General features: G+C 34.3%; 2 protein-coding genes across 2 annotated transcripts; one reads left to right on the forward strand and one right to left on the reverse strand.

The window, feature by feature from the left end:
- Positions 1-11307: 11307 nt before the first annotated feature.
- LOC118044386 (hevamine-A) lies at positions 11308-12467 on the forward strand. Its single transcript, XM_035052658.2, has one exon. The coding sequence runs from the start codon at positions 11359-11361 to the stop codon at positions 12268-12270; it is 912 nt and encodes a 303-aa protein (XP_034908549.1). The 5' UTR covers positions 11308-11358; the 3' UTR covers positions 12271-12467.
- Positions 12468-12602: 135 nt separating this feature from the next.
- On the reverse strand, positions 12603-17989 carry LOC118044385 (plastidial pyruvate kinase 2). Its single transcript, XM_035052657.2, has 12 exons — positions 17503-17989; positions 16678-16962; positions 16284-16449; positions 15413-15547; positions 15164-15274; positions 14975-15063; positions 14477-14539; positions 14188-14363; positions 14002-14104; positions 13756-13904; positions 13388-13496; positions 12603-12929 (listed from the first exon to the last, which is right to left on the reverse strand). Exons 1-12 carry the CDS (start codon positions 17755-17757, stop codon positions 12822-12824), a joined length of 1749 nt encoding a protein of 582 aa, XP_034908548.1. The 5' UTR covers positions 17758-17989; the 3' UTR covers positions 12603-12821.
- Between the last annotated feature and the right edge of the window lie 529 nt (positions 17990-18518).

The raw sequence follows: 18518 nt of genomic DNA on the forward strand, positions 1-18518 counted from the left end.
AGGGATCCAAGCCACTAAATTAAACATGTTCAATAAATTTAGTTAATTTAATAACATGATTATAAAAAAAAAACCACAACAATGACTAATAAAAAATGAAGAACACTTGCTCAGATCATGAATAAATACCGTATATTCTTAAAAGGTCTTAATAATTTTATTTGATAACAAAGTAAAATTTGAATGAGAATGAGTTCACTTCATAAATAAAAAAAATAAAAAAAAATTAAAGCTCAATATATTGGCAAATAAAATGCTGAAGTACAAATTGAAAAAAAACCAAATCTAAAAAAGATGAAAAATCTTGACTTAAAAAAAACACAAAAAGCCAAACTTGCAACCCACTTGTGAGTTTAGGATAATCATGTACAAATAAAATAAAATAAAATAATGAGGATCAACTTTCAAGCAAATTAAATAATAAAAAGTGAAACTGAGATTATGATAAACATTATATAAATGAAAGTAAAATCATGAAGTTTGGAGGTCCAATAACTCAATGTCGAATGATAAAATTATAACAAATATATTAAAAAAACTAAAAAAAAAATTCAAGTCAAATAACATTAATTTTTAAAATTCATGATCTAAATCATGAGATTATGTTACTCAATAAAAGGCAAAGCGGTAAAAATCATGAAACAAAATTCTCAGTTATCTAAAATTTAAAAACAAAACAAATTGTAATCAAAAGAATAATAATCAAGTCTGATAATAAAATTAAATAAGATAAAATAATGAAAGATAAAATTAAAACATAAAATAAATCAAGAAAATAATAAAAAGAAAAAAAAATATTAATCAAATGAATGATGATCAAATTTTGTATAAATAAAATAATATAATAAGGGATGAAATTAAAAAATAAAATATATTAAAAGCAGGATAAAAAAAATATAATTAAAAAAAAAAGATTAATTTTTTTTTTTTTAATGAAATGTTGAACTTAACTAGAGTGGAGATTAAAATGAAGAGTGGCGTTTTTTTTTTGGTGAAATATTGAACTGAGAGTGGAGAGTGGAGACTCAGTAATACTGCATATTAATTGCAATTTTAGCTCCTTTCCCTTCAGTATTATTGGTAAATTTACTTCTATTAACAAGTGTTGCTTAATTGAAGGTCATATTCACACCTGATCATGGATGGTATTTTCTCCTTCATATGGGCTTTTTTCAGGTCATATCACTACTACATGCCTATAATACCATTTATCAATGCCCTGGTGGTTCAGGCACTCCTTTACTCACGCAACAATGATTGATTTTGAGTAGAGAGATTTATGATAATAATAATAAAAACAATATAATAATAATAATAATAATAATAATAATAATAGGGTAATATTCTTAACAAAGCTGGACAACATAGAAAAGGCTACTTATCTTATCATCAATATGGTAGGGCACAAAAACCATCCAAACCCATGCTTTATTGGCCTAAAAAACAACATTTAATGGCTGTTTATTTAAGAGATTGCATCTGCGTTCGAAGCAAAATGCAGATGAACGCAGATATAATTTGTAATCTCAAAACATAGTTTACTATGTATGAAAAATCCATATAAATTTTTTTAAAAACACAGATTTGCGGAAAGCAGCTCTCAGCTGCTTTTCACAAACTTGTGGACGCGTTCAATGGAGAGTTTCACTAAACCAATTTTAATTTCAACTACAGTTTTAACCAAACACATATAAATACTAAACCAACTTCAATTAAAAGTATTTTTTGTAAAATAATTTTTTTCAAATCACAATCACAAAAGTTACCATAATATCAAATAAGTGTTACCTTGCACTATTAAGGGAGTGTTTGTTTTTGCTGGAATTGTTGTGGTTGCGGTTGGAAAAAAGTGATTTTTGAAAAAAGTGCTTTTTCTGTGGTTTGTGTATATAATTTGAGTGTTTGGTTAAAGTTGTGGTTTGACTTTATTGTGGTTAAAAAGATGTTTGGTTAAATTGTGGTTGCGGTTGCTTTTGGAACTAAAATGACTAAAAAGGACATAAATAAAATAAGTTTTTTTGTTAAGAGGAAATAAAATATTGTTTGCACATAAATACCGGCTAAATAATCAAAGTTTGTTTTGTTATTACAATTACATATTATTGCCCCATCAAACAATTTGCAATGCCATCACGAATATCATCCATACCCGACGCCCTCTGGTGTGAACTCGTTTGTGATTGTGGAACGACATCGGGAAAAATATCTTGAGGAACGAAATCAGGGTGGTTATCAAAGTTGTTGAATGCAACATCTTGCCTCGACTTCCGTCGAATATAGTTGTGCAGCGCCATTGATGCGACAACAATTTTAACCTGTGATTCGTAAGGAAACTCAGGCATGGTTTGCAAGATTCGCCATCTTTTCTTCCAAACTCCAAATGTACGTTCGATCACACATCGTAATGATGAATGGACTCGGTTAAATAGTTCCTCTCGACTTCGGGGGTTGTCCTCGTCGACGAAATTCTGGAAGATGATATCTTTCCCCTCTATATGGACCCAAGTAACCGTACTCATTCGGATATCCCGAATCAACAAGATAATACTTCCCTGCATAGATGTCAGAATTTTTTTCCCACTTACAAAAAAACTTCATAAAAAAAAATTAGAACAGCTGAACAAACATATTTTTTTAAAGAAAATCTACCTTCCGGTGGCCTCGGAAATTGTATGTTTGTATTTCCAATCGCCTCATAAAATATTCTTGTATCATGAGCACTACCTTCCCACCCAGCCCAAACAAATGTAAATTGCATGTCAAAGCTACATGCTGCCATTACATTTTGCGTCGGTATACCTTTTCTACCAATGAATGGTATTTGATTTTCTTGTGAAACACATGCACGTACATGTGTTCCATCAATCGCTCCAATGCAATTCTACAAAAACATAAAGTTTATTGCCGAATCAATTTAATTGCACGTAAATATTTGATTATAAGCTTTTGAAATATTCAACTACTTGTACACAATATTGCTTACCTTGAAATAGGGCATGTATCTCGGATTCATTGCAATTTCCAATGGAGTTGTTGTGAATTCTGGATCGACTGGTCTTATTATATGCGTTGCAAGCAAGCACACAGAACGAAGCACCTCATTGAAATTTCTTGAAACAGTTTCACCTGAATGCTGAAAACGCTCCTGCACTTCCCTATTCGATGCTCCTAGAGCTAAAGTGTAGACAAACATGCCTAATTTCTCAATAACACTCATCCGTCTAGACGGTTTCAACCCATACATCGTTTCCAACTCCAAAGCCAAACTTTTTAATGTGTCAGAATCCATCTGAAACATGTTCACACAACGTATCCAATGACCATTTAGAATTTCCATCAACCATCGCATGCCAGTGTTATATGAATTCATACATGGCTCTTTATAAATATACGCTTCGTGATATAAAGCCATTGCTCCTGCAGTGCAGATGACTAATTTTTTGCGATCACACTCTCTACGCCAAAATAATTCTCCACTGTCATCGTCATCCTGTTGATTTATGTCGTCATCCTGAACCTCACTATTGAAGTTTCCATAACCATCACTGAAACTTCCTCCAAATCCACTTACAGAACTTGTACCAGCAAACTCATCGGACACATGCCGACCAACATTATTCATAACATTTTCGTAATGTTCATCAAACAGTGCATTAAACCAGTTCGCATCCATATCTACAAAAAAAATTTTGAATCAATTTTTAACCTGCATTGTACCGATACAAAATAAATGTTCATTGACTCAATTATTTTGAATTTTTTTATCGTTCATGACAGTCTTAACATAAAACATCTATATTCGATCAAGCGGTATAGATCGAGCATCTTTAACGTATACGTAACGCATCCACTATTTTTTAACACAACAATAATTGTAATGTACACGATTATCACCGCCAGGGTAATATCAAATTTTTTCAATTAATATATGAAGAATATAGAATATCTTTTCAATTGATAGCAGAAATTAGCCAACTTTTCAGAACAGTTGATGCAAAAACATTAGAATCCCTTTTTATATAATTAAGACCTGCACTATATAGGGCCTATATTCATATCCCTTGTATCCTATCACAGTGTTTCTTTAGAGTAGTATGCATTCAGAGAACTTGGTTCTGATTTGAAATGCCATGCAATCCCGAATTGGTAGCAAGGTGTAAAACATTACTTATATAAGAAGAGTCTTCAGCTACTTTCTTATAAGCCATGACTTTTTCTTTATGTTAATGCAGTATTTTCCATTTTCATATTACAACTTAATTATCCATGACTTGGCCAGAAATTAGATAAGCTTGTTATGTGAAAAAAAATGTTGCCGATTCTGCAGTATAAAAAGACCCAAAAACAGTAGGGAAATGCACTAGCAGACAAGAGCACATTGCGCATGTGTATAATCTTTCCAAAGAGGCTTCAGAACTGCCTACTCTCAATGACTCAACCCTAATATCAAAGCACTTTTGACCACTTGAACTGCACATTAACATGCACATGCATGAAAAAAAACTTAAGGATTTTCTCAAGTACATGCACAAGCAAGCTCAAAAACCATAAATGCACTTATTTAATTGACAATGACAGCAGCCATAAAGAGAAGGGGCTGCTGTCAGTTGAAAAAAAAACCATAAATACACTTGTTTAATTGCAAGAGCAGCAGCCATACAATTGTTTACACCAACATTCTGCTAACAAAACATAAATGTAAAGCATTATTAACTAAAAAGCATCCATAAAATAAACAACCAACCTTCTAAAGTCAATGCACTTCACGTTGCAGTGTAAAAACAGCAACAAAACTTCCTGAAACAGCCCTCAATACACGTTGGAATGCTTGCAAATTTTGTGTCCAGCCAATGAAAATGCAAAGAAATTCTAATGCATCTTAAATAGAAACACACACACCAACATATATTTACTGCTGCCAAACCCAGCAGCAAACATTTTTACCATCACCAACCATTCAAAGGTACCAACTCCCATTCAACCAACTTTCAAACAGTCATGCAAGGAACTATAGTGCAACCATTTAGCTGCCTTTCAACTCAACATACATTCAACCAATCAGCAGCCATTCAACACATAAAACACAATGCAATCCATTACGTTACAATATAAAATTCAAGGCTGAAAAAAGCCAACTGAAAACAGAATTATCCAGCATTGAAATTAGACTATTAAACCTACAATAACAGCTTCTAAAAGGAACAACAATAGCTGTTAACAATTTCTCAAACATAACAAACAGCCGACAACTACAAATACATAAAAAGTGTTCAACATATGATACGTTACAAGTTACGAAACCTGGGAAAAACAGCAAAGGCAGAACCGTTTGCATAACCCATTTTACAATTCTACAGCCGTAGCAACACCTCATGAACCTCAAATTTGAGCTGCACTTTAACCTGCGAAGAAACACATAAACATTGAAATTTTTTTGACACAAAACAGAATTTCATTGCTGCAACATACAACATACATTAATGTAAGTTTTCCATGTATGAAATGTAAACTTACTTGAAGGTCGGTAGTTTGCCCTTCGATCGAACATTAATTTCAGCCACTGAAATTTTCGGTCCATATCACCAATTGTTGCCCACATTTCCCTCCTACTTCTAACCATAAAAAACTCAGTTGCAAAACAATACAACTCACTACCGAACACCACTTCCTCAATGGAGTGAAACTCCTTCATCACCTCTTCTATGCTACAACCTTTTTTTATCTAAAACACTTGACGTGCATTCACTCTTGGTAGAAACACTATCCACTAACTTATCTAATCGAGTAAATAATTGAGATCCCCTTCCGGCACTCCTTTTTTTTTTCTCATTTTGTCTAGAACTTTGTTGCACACTTTTTCTTTTCCCACTACTACCGGTGGGATTGCTTGTGCTATTGGCAAAAGTCACACCAGCCACCATATTCTCCACATCGGCAACGAAATTGGGAAGACTACCCTCCTCGGAATCTCCACTACCTTCATGAAGATGAGGGTCATCATTCATTGCGTTAGTGTGCATTTGACCACCACCATCTTCATCAGAATTCAGACCCTGCGATGGAGCCCAAGCATACTGACCGGTTGCAACAGTGTTTGTAAACATGATATCATATTTACAACACAAAGCTGGATCGATCCCAGCATGCCTAAACTTTCTTGCCCCGCGTATCTCCTACAACACGGGACAATGAATGAAAAAATGCATAAAAAATTATGTGAAAGCATGCAACCAAACAGTAAAGAACAGCTGTAAAAATACAGAAAAAAACAGACCTGGTTCTTAGCTTTCCACCATTCATCAGGAGCTGCAATTGTTCCAAGTTCAGCACTCCATCCTACTCCTGTTTCGGAAATCAACTTTTTCCATATTCTCCAATCTTTTTTAATTCCATCCCACTTATTCTTTAATTGTGCTTTCGTTAATGCATGGCCAATTTGATTCTTAAAGCTATTCATAACAAACTTCCACCCAGCTTTGTCGAAATGGGTGTTGGGTCGCATACCTTGCTCAATTGCTTTAATACATATGTCACAAAAAGCATGCAACATCTCTCTAGTCCAACAAGCCTTATCTTGTGATTGAGAATCATCCATGTTCTCGTTTTTGCCTAATTTGTGTACATATAAGAGGGTGAGATTAGTCTACAATTGATCCCTACATCCCTAATTATGTGAAACCTTGTCATCCAAAATGACAGATTTTGGACATGAGAGTCATGTATGAAATCTAAATAAAATGTTAATGACAAAATTACCACAGCTCGTATGATATGCATGAGCTATAAAAAGAAAATACATCATTTTGATTAAACTAAAAGAAATGGGAACAAAAACAGGGTTGCCTTCATCCTGAAAGTTGCAGCCTCTTTTACTAACAAATTGAACTGTTTTTCACCACCAGTTCAGACACCATCAATACAAAGTGTAAATTCCTCTAATAAAAAAGGCATTTCCTTTAAAAGTGAGGATAAAAATAAATCGTAAGTAGCTATGACTTAAAGAGACCAAAAGTAGAAGGGACAAGCAAAAGAGACAGGTTTCTGTGGAGCAATAAACCAAAAATTTCCTTCCTATTGTATTTTGGATTCTGACTTGATAGTAAGAGCATTATTCAGTACAGAACTACAATAATTGTATCAAAGTTGAAGATGATTACTTCTAAATTGTACATGTACTTGACATATTAATAATAATAAAAAAAAAACACTCAAACTCATGAAATTAATGTATTTGTGGAGATAGTGCAAATGAATTGTAACCATAAAGCATACCTCCAAATTCTTAATGCTGGATGCAGAGGAAGTATAATTGAACTAGTTGTGCTTTACAATAAGATATCATAATCTACACACTTTTTAGGTCATGCCAAGTGAAAACTATGTTGAACACAAATAATCATTCTAGTAATGCTAATTGCAGAGAACACACAAGATAATACTTGAAATCTATGTGTATGATCCATAGAAGCATAGCATTGAGGCAGGCACTCAGGGACTGCAACTGCCAGTAAGAGCACTTGGTTGCATAAAAAATAGAATTGAATTTCAGCTTCAAAACAAATTCAATTCGGAAGGAAATCTAACTAACAACAGATAAGACTGTATCTCAATTGTGTTTGGTGACAAGAAAACAAAAAAATAGTGATAAGAGATTCAATAAATAGTCAACTCGGTTTTTAGTCTAAAACTACAGCAAAAGAGACTATAAATCCTAAATAATGGAATCTAAAATAGTAAGTTGGCTAAATTAAAAAATATATATATATACTGAATTTGAGCCAAACTAAACTTAATCCATGAATTTATTTTTTTAATTTGAGTACCTAAAACTATTTTTTGTTAAAAAAATAGATCCTTATGTTAATTTTGACAATATATATTAGTTTAGGAACATGACACATTTCGTAAACACAAGTAATTTGAAAAAAAAACAAACAAAAACCTGGAGAAAAATAAAGTAATGCATGACAGAAGAGATTAAAATTGAATTTTAGCAGAGACAATGAAGATAATGACCGGGTAGCTCCATTTAAAAAAAAAACCCACATCAAAACCAACAGGATATCAAATGTATTTGTGCTTATGTATGCATAAAAGTGTAAGCAAATATTCACATGTCAAATTTTAACACAACGCAGAACCACAATCACATGCAAAATTTCCAATGAGACAGATACAGTAATTGTTGAACCAATACAGAGCAACTAACCTGGTAATTTCGTGTGCAACCGAGAATGAGCTTCGTAAGATGCTTCTGCTTCAGCTTTCCAGGAAGATAATATTTCGATGATCTCGTTGGTTCTGCAAATAAAAGTCACAGGAAGAGATAATTTTTGTTAGGGAAAACAGTTAGTTTAAGATGATACAAAATGATCTAAAAATTTTTTTAGGTCAAGTGGGAATAAAATTACCTGGGTCAGTGCATGTCTTCTTCAAACGCGAGATGAGTTCCTCACGACAGCAGATCGGTGGCAGATGGGCTTGATTTACAGTCGGCTAACAACAAATTCGGTGTCTTTGTTAGAGAATGGACGACGCATCACAATCAATCAAACAAAAGCAGGATTAAGTGATGTCTAACCTTGTTTACAACAGCAGTAAACTGTCTCTCTCCCTCGCAGCCAAGAGAGATGATGAGGAAGAAGCCCAACTCTCTCCTTGTCTCTCTGTCTCTGTTTTACCTTTTGTCTTGAGAACGAGTGTGTGGGTGTGTTTTGTGGGTGTGTTTTGTGGCGAGGAGGAGAACTAATTTTTTGAGAAGAGGATAGCTGTGGATCGGGAGCTCAGGGACGAATATTGCAGAAGAGGGGAGACGATGGTGTGTAGTTGAGGGCAGATAGGGTGGAATTTAATTTTTTGGTGTGAAATTAATTTTTTGGTAAAGTTTGCTGCGTTTTCTGAACAGCAGCAACGGTAAAAAGCATGTGAGACATGCTTTTGTTTACCCTGCGTTTGAAACTCAATTTCTGTGGGCCCCATGGAATTATAAAACGGTGGTTACAGTTGAACCAAACAGGTTGCATCAACCAAACGCTGGAAACGTGGACGCTTCCACGTTACCAAACGGGTTCTAAGACAGACATGAGATAAATATAAACCACACAAATCTGGATTTGTTGCTTGTGATCTCTAGCGAGGCCAAAGAAAAGCTCCCATGGCAAACTTCCTTTTCTGCTCAACATTTCCAACCAAGGAAGTCCATATTCTGTGAGTAAACTTATTTTTTAAGTTGATTATTACTAGTGTAGTACTGGCCCATTTTTAATGTCAGGATAATTCTATAAAAAATAATTAAAATAATAGAAATAAATGATTTAAAAAATATATAAAAAAATTAAAATTAAGACGAAAATAATTAAAGCCTTTTAAAAACACGTCTCCGAGTGGAATTTCAAACACGCTATTTATTGGCCGAGAAAGCAGATGAATGATCATGCAGTCAGACGTGCTACTATGCTAGATTGGTAAGCTATTTGGTAAATCATGTGATCAGGTGCGGTAGGGTGTATAAATACCCCCTACCATCTACCAAACAGAGGATGACTCTTAGCCATTATTCACCCATTCATTTTTTTACCCTCTCTATTTTTCTGTCATTTGTTAACTGACTTAAATATTGAAGGGTACTTTAACGACACAGAAGATTTGTTTTGGGGAAGAATAATCGGGCCTGAATACTCTAGTTAAGCCCAAATAGCAGCCCAACATTCTAGTCTTGCCCGTGAAAAGCCTGGATTATAAGAAGTTTATGCAGCTCTATCAATAAATAACTAGCCCTTGCTGGAAAATAGTTTCTTTTTAAAAAGTGAATTTCAAGGAAAATAAATTCTGAAAAAGTATTTTTTAATGTTTGGTAGTGCAATAAAAAATAAGTTAGAAAACATTTTCCAATGTTTGGTTACGTTATGGAAAATGAACTAGAAAATAACTTATTAATATTTTATTTTTCTCAAAATTATTAAAATAATGAGAAACAAATCTTACAAATTAAAAATTTAAATGAGAATGAAATTGAAAAAAAATATATAATTTCATAAATTATCTCAAATAAAATAATTAATAATCAAAATAATAGAGATCAAATCTAAAAAATTAAAAAAAAATGAAAGATGAAGAAATTAAAATAATAATAATTAATATTTCATAAATTATTTCAAATAAAATAAGTAACAATAAAAAGAATGAGAACTAAATTTGATAGATAAAAAATTTCAATAAAAAAATGATAAGAAAAAAGCAAATAACAATTATAAAAATAAGGACCAAAGTTAATATAAAAATAAAATTTTAAGAGATGAAATTGAAAAATAAATATTCAAAACAAAATATATATAGAAATTAAAAGTTTGAGGATCAAATTTGATATAATCAACAAATAATGAAATTTCTAAAATTTTCACAACTTCCGGAAAGTGTTTTTCGCCTAAATTTTTCAGGAAAACACTTTCTTGAAAACCAAGCCAAATTTTCCTTTTATTGGACAGTGTTTTTCGTTGACCAACTTTTCTAATGGCAAACAAACATAAAAAAGTTTGGAAAGTGATTTCCCGGAAACCACTTTCCGGAAAACAAACACAGTTAAAGGAAAACACTTTTCTGAAAACCAAGCCAAATTTTTCTTTGACTGAAATATTTTCCGTTGACCAACTTTTTCAATAGTAAACAAATACAAAAAAATTTAAAAAGATAATTTCTTAAAAATTATTTTCTGAAAAACAAACGTGGCCAGAGAAAAAAGTAATCTAACCCTGTAAGAATTATTAAAGATTTAGCACTCACTGAAACTTTATTGGTCAACGAAGCTAGCAAATTAAACCCTCTCTTTGTGCTCCCAAACATATCCAACTAAACCCTAAATGCTCCTTGACTCAGCTAGCTTGCCTAATTGTCCTGCAGTTTTATACTGATCACATAAGATTTTCTAAGTTAATTATTTATCACAACTAAAAAATTAAAGTTAGAAGATATAATTTATATTATTTTTAATTATAAAAATTTTAGATTTGAAATTTACACAAGTTATCTTATGTTTAATTTTATCAAATAAAATAAAAATAGTAAAATTCAATTGATTAATAATATTCCAATATTATATATATAAAAAAAATCTAAGAATGGAAAGCATTTATTTATTCATTTGAAGCGACAACATTTGGCTTTTGGTCAACCTCCTTGGAAGTTCCACTGAAGTCAGCAAACTCGGCTTGGTGACCTCGCTCTAGTTTAATGTATACAGCTAGCCACTGTTGCTTTCCTTGGGTCCAATTTTTCGTTGTGGAGGCCATCCAAGACGCTATATAATTGTCAATCCCTTGCCCGTTATAGAGGCACGAGAAAGAAACCATCCTTAACTTCTGGATGCTTGCAGCTATGGCCAGAGTTTCTGAAGCCACATTTCTTCTTGTCCCTCTGCTAGCCCTTTTACTAAATAAATCCTCTCATGCTACTGGTGGAATTTCAATCTACTGGGGTCAAAATGGGAATGAAGGGACTCTAGCACAAACATGTGCCACAGGAAGATATGCTTATGTTAACATAGCCTTCCTCTACAAATTTGGCAATGGTCAACCCCCAGAAATGAACCTTGCCGGTCATTGCAACCCGGCAAACGGTGGCTGTAAAATTGTCAGCAGTGGGATCAAAAGTTGCCAACAGAAAGGAATTAAGGTGCTGCTTTCTCTTGGTGGTAGCATTGGAAATTATACTCTGGCCTCTAAGGATGATGCCAGAGGTGTCGCAGATTATTTATGGAGCAATTTCTTGGGCGGTCAATCATCTTCTCGTCCTCTAGGTGATGCGGTGTTGGATGGCATTGATTTTGGCATAGGGCAAGGTTCAACACTGTATTGGGAGGATCTGGCACTTTTCCTATCTAACTATGGCGAGCAAGGAAGAAAGGTGTATTTAGCGGCAGCTCCTCAGTGTCCCTTCCCGGATAGAAATCTGGGGACTGCCCTTAACACTGGACTTTTTGACTATGTTTGGATCCAATTCTATAGCAACGGTCCTTGCCAGTATAGTTCAGGCAAAACTACTAACCTCATAAACTCTTGGAATCAGTGGGCTGCATCATTAGTTGCAGGAACAATATTTCTAGGGTTGCCAGCAGCTCCTGCAGCAGCCAGAAGTGGGTACATTCCACCGGATGTGTTGACTTCTCAGATACTTCCGGTGATAAAGATGGCACCAAAGTATGGTGGTGTTATGCTTTGGTCAAAGTTTTGGGATGATAGGAACGGGTACAGTCGCTCCATTCTGAGCAGTGTATGAAACATTGAATTGGTCCTACTCTGCTAGCTCTAATAACAAATGTGGACGCAATTCCATTAATAAAAGTAAATGAGATGTTTGTTTCGCTTAGAATAGTCTACAGATAGCAAATACATGTCTCCACTAATGTTGACTTTCTTTGCAACTCTTTCTAGTACTAATGGGTAAAACTATTCTGGCCTCAATCACATTTCTCATCTGCCACATATGAACAAATACATTGCTCTTGATTTTGCCCAACCAATGTTCGAGTCAAGTTTCACAGCACGTAAAATTCCTAAATTATTTGCATTCAAGAGTAAATTTAATTTCCGACTTGATACAATATATGATAGACTACAATACCAAAGAAAGCTTTTCATTCAACAAACACTAGTTTCGAACCATCATACAAGACATGCTGGGAACTTAAAGAAAAAGAGTACAGAGAAATCCAGTCAAGAACATGGAATTATGCAATAAAGGCCTAGATAACATGCAAAAAAACTCAAACTAGACGAATTGTCCTCGTATGTGGGACTAATAATCAGTTTCGCAATCTATCTTGGTGTCTATACTTTGCGGACCTGAATATTATGGGTAGATTGGAACCGCCAGATTGGTTGTCTTCCACTTTGAACAAGTGCGACCTCTTCTCCTTCCTTTACCATCCCTTGATTCTGCATGATAAAACCAGAAACAAGTCATCCTCCGACCTTTTTGCATGCAGCAAGTACATAACAACCCAGGTACAATGAAAGATAGTTTTGAAACGAGAAGGAATCACCTAACTGTATGTTTAAAAGTGGCTATCTAGACAGACATTTTTGGGATCATATTAATGCAAGGAATTAAATCCTCTCATGCAGCAGACTTGGGTAGACTATTATCTCACAGATACAATTGTTTTAAGCGTGTTCTAAATGTTATATATGATAATTGATAATGATGAGAATCGTCCATTATCCAAATTGAACACTCAATACTCAGTGCATATCCCAAGATTTATAACCAGTCCAATTATACCTTCATGCCATTCAAAGCTCGTTTTAGTTTAGCTCCAAATTGGACAGGGACTGACAAAACATGGATAAACTGCTATCCAATTTTACAATAGATGAATCATATAGGAGCTTACCTTGAGCACTGACAAGGCATTTGCAAAGGTTTCTTCAGCATCATCTGAAAACTGCATGTATATGGGACACACTCCTTGATACAAAGCCAGTCTCTGTTGTATCCTCTTCCTGCATGGCCATTGAAGTATTGTAATTAGTCAAACTCTCAATTCAAATACCTTTTAGCGGCAATCTTCTACCATTACATGAGCTGCCATTAGAAATATATATACTTTTCACTTGAAACAGTTACTCTCTTCCCTCGGATTCTTACACATAGTATCATTTATTCAGTAAGTACTAAAAGCTAACAGTAAAATTACCCAGGACAAAAGTCATAACAAATGACCGATAACAGAAGTAAATTTTAGGAACATGAAGAACTTACTCATTTGTGAATGCAAAAACAGTTCCTGTAGGTCGATAATGGCTCAGTAATATAGACATGAAGCCAGTTCTTGTGAAGACAACAATTGAGGTTCCAAGAGTGTTTGACATCATGGTTGCATGGTATGCAAACATCTCACTCGTATGGTTCTGCAGAAAATAAGAAATTCCCACTTAGTACTCACAGCAATTAAATTGAATACGAGAAACATCAATGAAGGAAGATAAACAGACTCGTGTTAGGCACCTTGAATGCTTGACCAAGATTAGAAGGCATTTCACCACCAGCTATGGTTGCTTCAGTTCGCAAGGAGACTGTGTGCATAACTTTAACAGCTTTCAGTGGGAATCTGCAAGGATACAAAATCACTTCACTGGAACATCTTAATGGACAATTATACTTCAAGCTTTCACACTGTTAAAACCTACTTACTTTCCGTGTGCAGTTTCTCCAGAAAGCATGACTGCATCAGCACCCTCACGAACAGCAATGGCAATGTCTGATACCTCTGCTCTGGTAGGAGTTGGATGAACAATCATGCTTTCCAGCATATTCGTTGCTACAATAACAGCTTTTCCCATGCTCCGGCACAGCCTGATTATCTCTTCCTACAAATTCAAAATAGAAACTCATCAACTTCATGTCCAAACTGGATGCAGTTGCTACCAATGATGATTTCATGTCTCATTGGTCATCAATCTTATCCCAGAGACAAATCAACCTGCAGCAGGGGAACCTCCTCAATAGGGAGCTCAGCACCAAGATCTCCTCTTGCAACCATAGCCTGATAAAAAAGAAAAAAGAAAAAAAAAGACCATATAATCCATTAGTACGTAAATTATTCACAATAAAGGCTAGAGGTATCAGCATTGATCTGAAAATTTTTCTTGTGAAATCAACTATGATTAGAGAATGTCAGATTCATCCAAATTAAAAAATAAATTGATACGTAAAAATAAAACTAAAAAATCAAAGCTCATACAATTTACAGTACAAAAGGAAGAAAAAAAAAGGCAGCAAATCAACAAGGAAACAAAGCAGTCAGTGGCAATAGCAGGAAAAAAAAAACATCTTTTCATTTCAAGATCAATATTCAAAAAATATGCTCCACTTAATAAAATTTACAAGCAATAAGGATAACCAAATCCAATTAACTACATCTTAATATTACATAAACTATCAGCAACTCAAAGATGGACATAATGATTCAGATGATTACCCCATCAGATGCTGTGATTATCGAATGCAAATTTGGTATAGAATCTGCACTTTCAATTTTTACAATCACATGTATATCTGCACCACAACCTGCCAGAAGACGGAAAAAATTATCGTCCAAGTTAACTAAGCTAGATTATCATACAATGTTAAAAAAAAAAAATGATGAACATATTAATATTGATATTACTTTGTAGATAATTCTTCAATTCATGAACCACTTGTGCATCTTTAACAAAGGAAACAGCATAGAAGTCAACTTTGTTCTCCACTCCGAATTTTATATCATCCCAATCCTTGTCTGCAGCAAAGACCATGTAAGCAACCATGTCCATTTGTGAAATCAACACCCACACAAATGAAAACAAAATAAAATAAAAGGGAAATAAAAAGGAGATATTGAATATTAAATAATGTAAATGGTGATTTAAGGTCAAACCAGTGATGGAAGGCAATGTCGCGCTTTTTCCTCGAACATTTAGATGACGCCTGGACTTAAGCTCTCCTCCATCAACAACTTCACATTTCACTGAATCCTCTGTTTTGGACTTCACCAGAAGTGACATCATACCACCTAAAACATAGGTCAAGGATCAGCAAACATATAATTGATAGCAAAATATATTTCCTGTTCAAAAACCCTGAAAGCTTCAACTATGAGTTTGCATGAAATGTAAAAGCAAGCCTGCCTAAAGAAAATTTCTACTCATCCTGGACATATTGATGTTCATGTCTCTTTATGGTTGTTAAGACTTTTATATTAGCAGGAAAAAAAAAGGTTCAAAGTGAAAAGGAAGTTTCACTATAATCAAAACCCTGCTCTTATGGGTGTAAGAATCCTGACATTTTACCATGAGAAAATGAAGGCTTTGAAATCGTATCAGTTTCAGAAGGGAAAAAAAAAACATATTCACTTTCCATTATCATCTTTGAGCAGCAGACTCCCACAATCATGATTTCATGGTATACCCCATGCCATTTATCTACAGCTATTTCAGTCACGGGATCAAAAGACAGGGTCTAGAGGACAAATGAAACACAATATTCACTTCCACAGAGACACATATAACATGTGCACACCTTTGGGGGGGGGGGGGGAGTTGCTAGAACATAAATGTGTTAATATTATGTACGCATATACATCATAGCATCCTCTTCCTACATTGACACAAATAATATGACAATAAGTATAACAAAATGAATCACAAAAACTACATGTTCCTACAATCAGGCAATAATGTTTTAACCATTGCGCACCCTACCAATGGTTTCAACTTTTACTTTTAGGAAAAAAGACAATGTCAGCATACCATCAACAAGAAGCATGTCGCCTGCTTCTACATCATTAACAAAATCATCATAGTTCACACTAACACAATCAGATGTTCCAACACCCCTACGAATCGTAAAAGTGAATTCCTGTCCAGGTGATAGCATGATAGGCTGAGGCAAGTCACCACTCCTAACTTCAGGACCCTGTTAAAAAAAAAAGCAACCCAAATAAACAATAGAAGCATATAACAAGTTAAATGAAAGGCCTCAAATCAGGATAAAGTACAGCTCCATGTAACGTCATGTTTTTTTCTTTCTCAATTTGTGCATAAAACTCGTTTCTAATGGCCTCCAAACATTGGGTGCATTCCATTTCATCAAAACTTTACAACTTAAGCAACCCCATATAGCATCAAAATGAAGTAAACCTGCCTTAGTATCAAGCATGATGGCAATGACATTATCTTTCGCCTGTGCATTATACTCTTTAACCAAATCAATGACTTTCTGATGAGAAGCATGGTCTCCGTGTGACATATTCATTCTAGCAACATTCATTCCCGCTTCAGCCAACTTCCATATCATCTCCTTCGTGTTAGTTGACGGTCCAATAGTACATACAATCTTCGTCTTTCTCCTAACAGTAGGCTTCGTCCACATTCCAACAGCTGCTGTCGTGTCACCTAGTTGCTCTAATTGCACAAATTGCTCCTCCCTCTATAAAAACATACAAATTCATCCACAAAGTTAATGAATACTCTAATTTACTTTTAACAGCTAATCATTTCACTATCCTCCCTTTATGCTAAATTCTACTATTGGCACGCCAAAAAGTCTATCCACGCATCTGATTGTGGTGAAAAGACAAAAATAACCTTTTAAAAATGACCTTGTCTAATTTTTTTTTTAATCATGACCTAACAAAAGGATAGTTTTCGTTAAAAATAATGTCCGAGACGGCAACCTTTTTTCTGGAAATGACAAAAACAACCTTCAATTTGTGCTGAAATAATCGCATGAATAGACCTTTTGATTTGTTAATGTTATATTATCACACATTTTTACAACAAAAATATTATAATTTCAGTTACGAGAAATTAAGTTCGCGTACTTTTCCGTAACTGAAATCCAGTAAAAACGTTATCACAAGGAATGCAGTTTCTCACCCCAATTCTCCTAACTTTACTCGCGATTCCTTGACATGAACTCAGTTAATTAATATATTATTCAGCCAAAAATGAGGTAAGTAGTGCAGACCTTCGGTACATCCTCGGGTGAGACAGGAATGACTTCAGGTTCGGCGGATCTCTTAACAGCCGCCGCCACAATATGAGTGTTCCTATGAGAAGAAACGCTGCTGATAATTTTCTTCTTGTCATGACTTGAAAGAAATTTCGAAGAGAAAGTTGAAGGTTTGATTAGCCGATCAACTCGGTCTTGTAAGGATCCAGAGGAAGGAGATGATAGGATAGAACTGTGAATCGATCTGGTGGTAGCCACTACCTGCGCCATTATTAGAGAGAAAGATAGTGTGTTTTACCGAGAGAGAGAGAGAGAGATGCTTGGGTTTAAAAGGCGAGGGAGTGTAGGAGCTAGTGAGAAGGATATTGGAGAAATCGCCGATAGAATTGGCGGAAATAGCGAGGGAGGGAGGCTTTTTGGATTGGCTTTGTTTGTATCGAAGGAAAAGGAAAGGGGAAGGTTTTTGTTTTAATGAGCTAAGCCAACGCCTACTCCTACCGAGTACCGACACCCTTTATTCAAAATGGTTGGAGTTTTTGTGATTTCCTACTTTGACAATTCTCTTAAACGGTGTCGCTTCCGACCGCCTAAGCCCTAAGAGGATAAAAGGGGGCAAAAGGCCTTCCATTATTATTATTACGAGGATTTCAAGTTAACATACGTGATGAATGCGTTGAAATTATGAGCATGTTTTTTTGTCGTCTTAAAAAAATTTAAAAGTTAATATCAGCCATTAATAAAATAAAATAAAATAAATTTTAATTGAGAATTAAAAAAATCAATGTTTACTTTTAATAAAATAAATAAAAAATAAATGAATCAATATACCATAAAAAAAAAGTTACTAATATTACTTAGAGAATAAAATATAAAGATAAAATCCATTGTAAAGAGTAAAAGATTGATGCATATGAATATTAGGTTTATATATAATTATCTAACAAAATTATTAATATTACCATAAAAAACATTACTATTATTTGAAAACAATGGGATAGTCAAATAATTATTTAAATAAATTCATATAAAAA

This window comes from Populus alba, chromosome 12, assembly GCF_005239225.2.
Source record: "Populus alba chromosome 12, ASM523922v2, whole genome shotgun sequence".
In the NCBI taxonomy this organism is placed as follows: Eukaryota; Viridiplantae; Streptophyta; class Magnoliopsida; order Malpighiales; family Salicaceae; genus Populus; species Populus alba.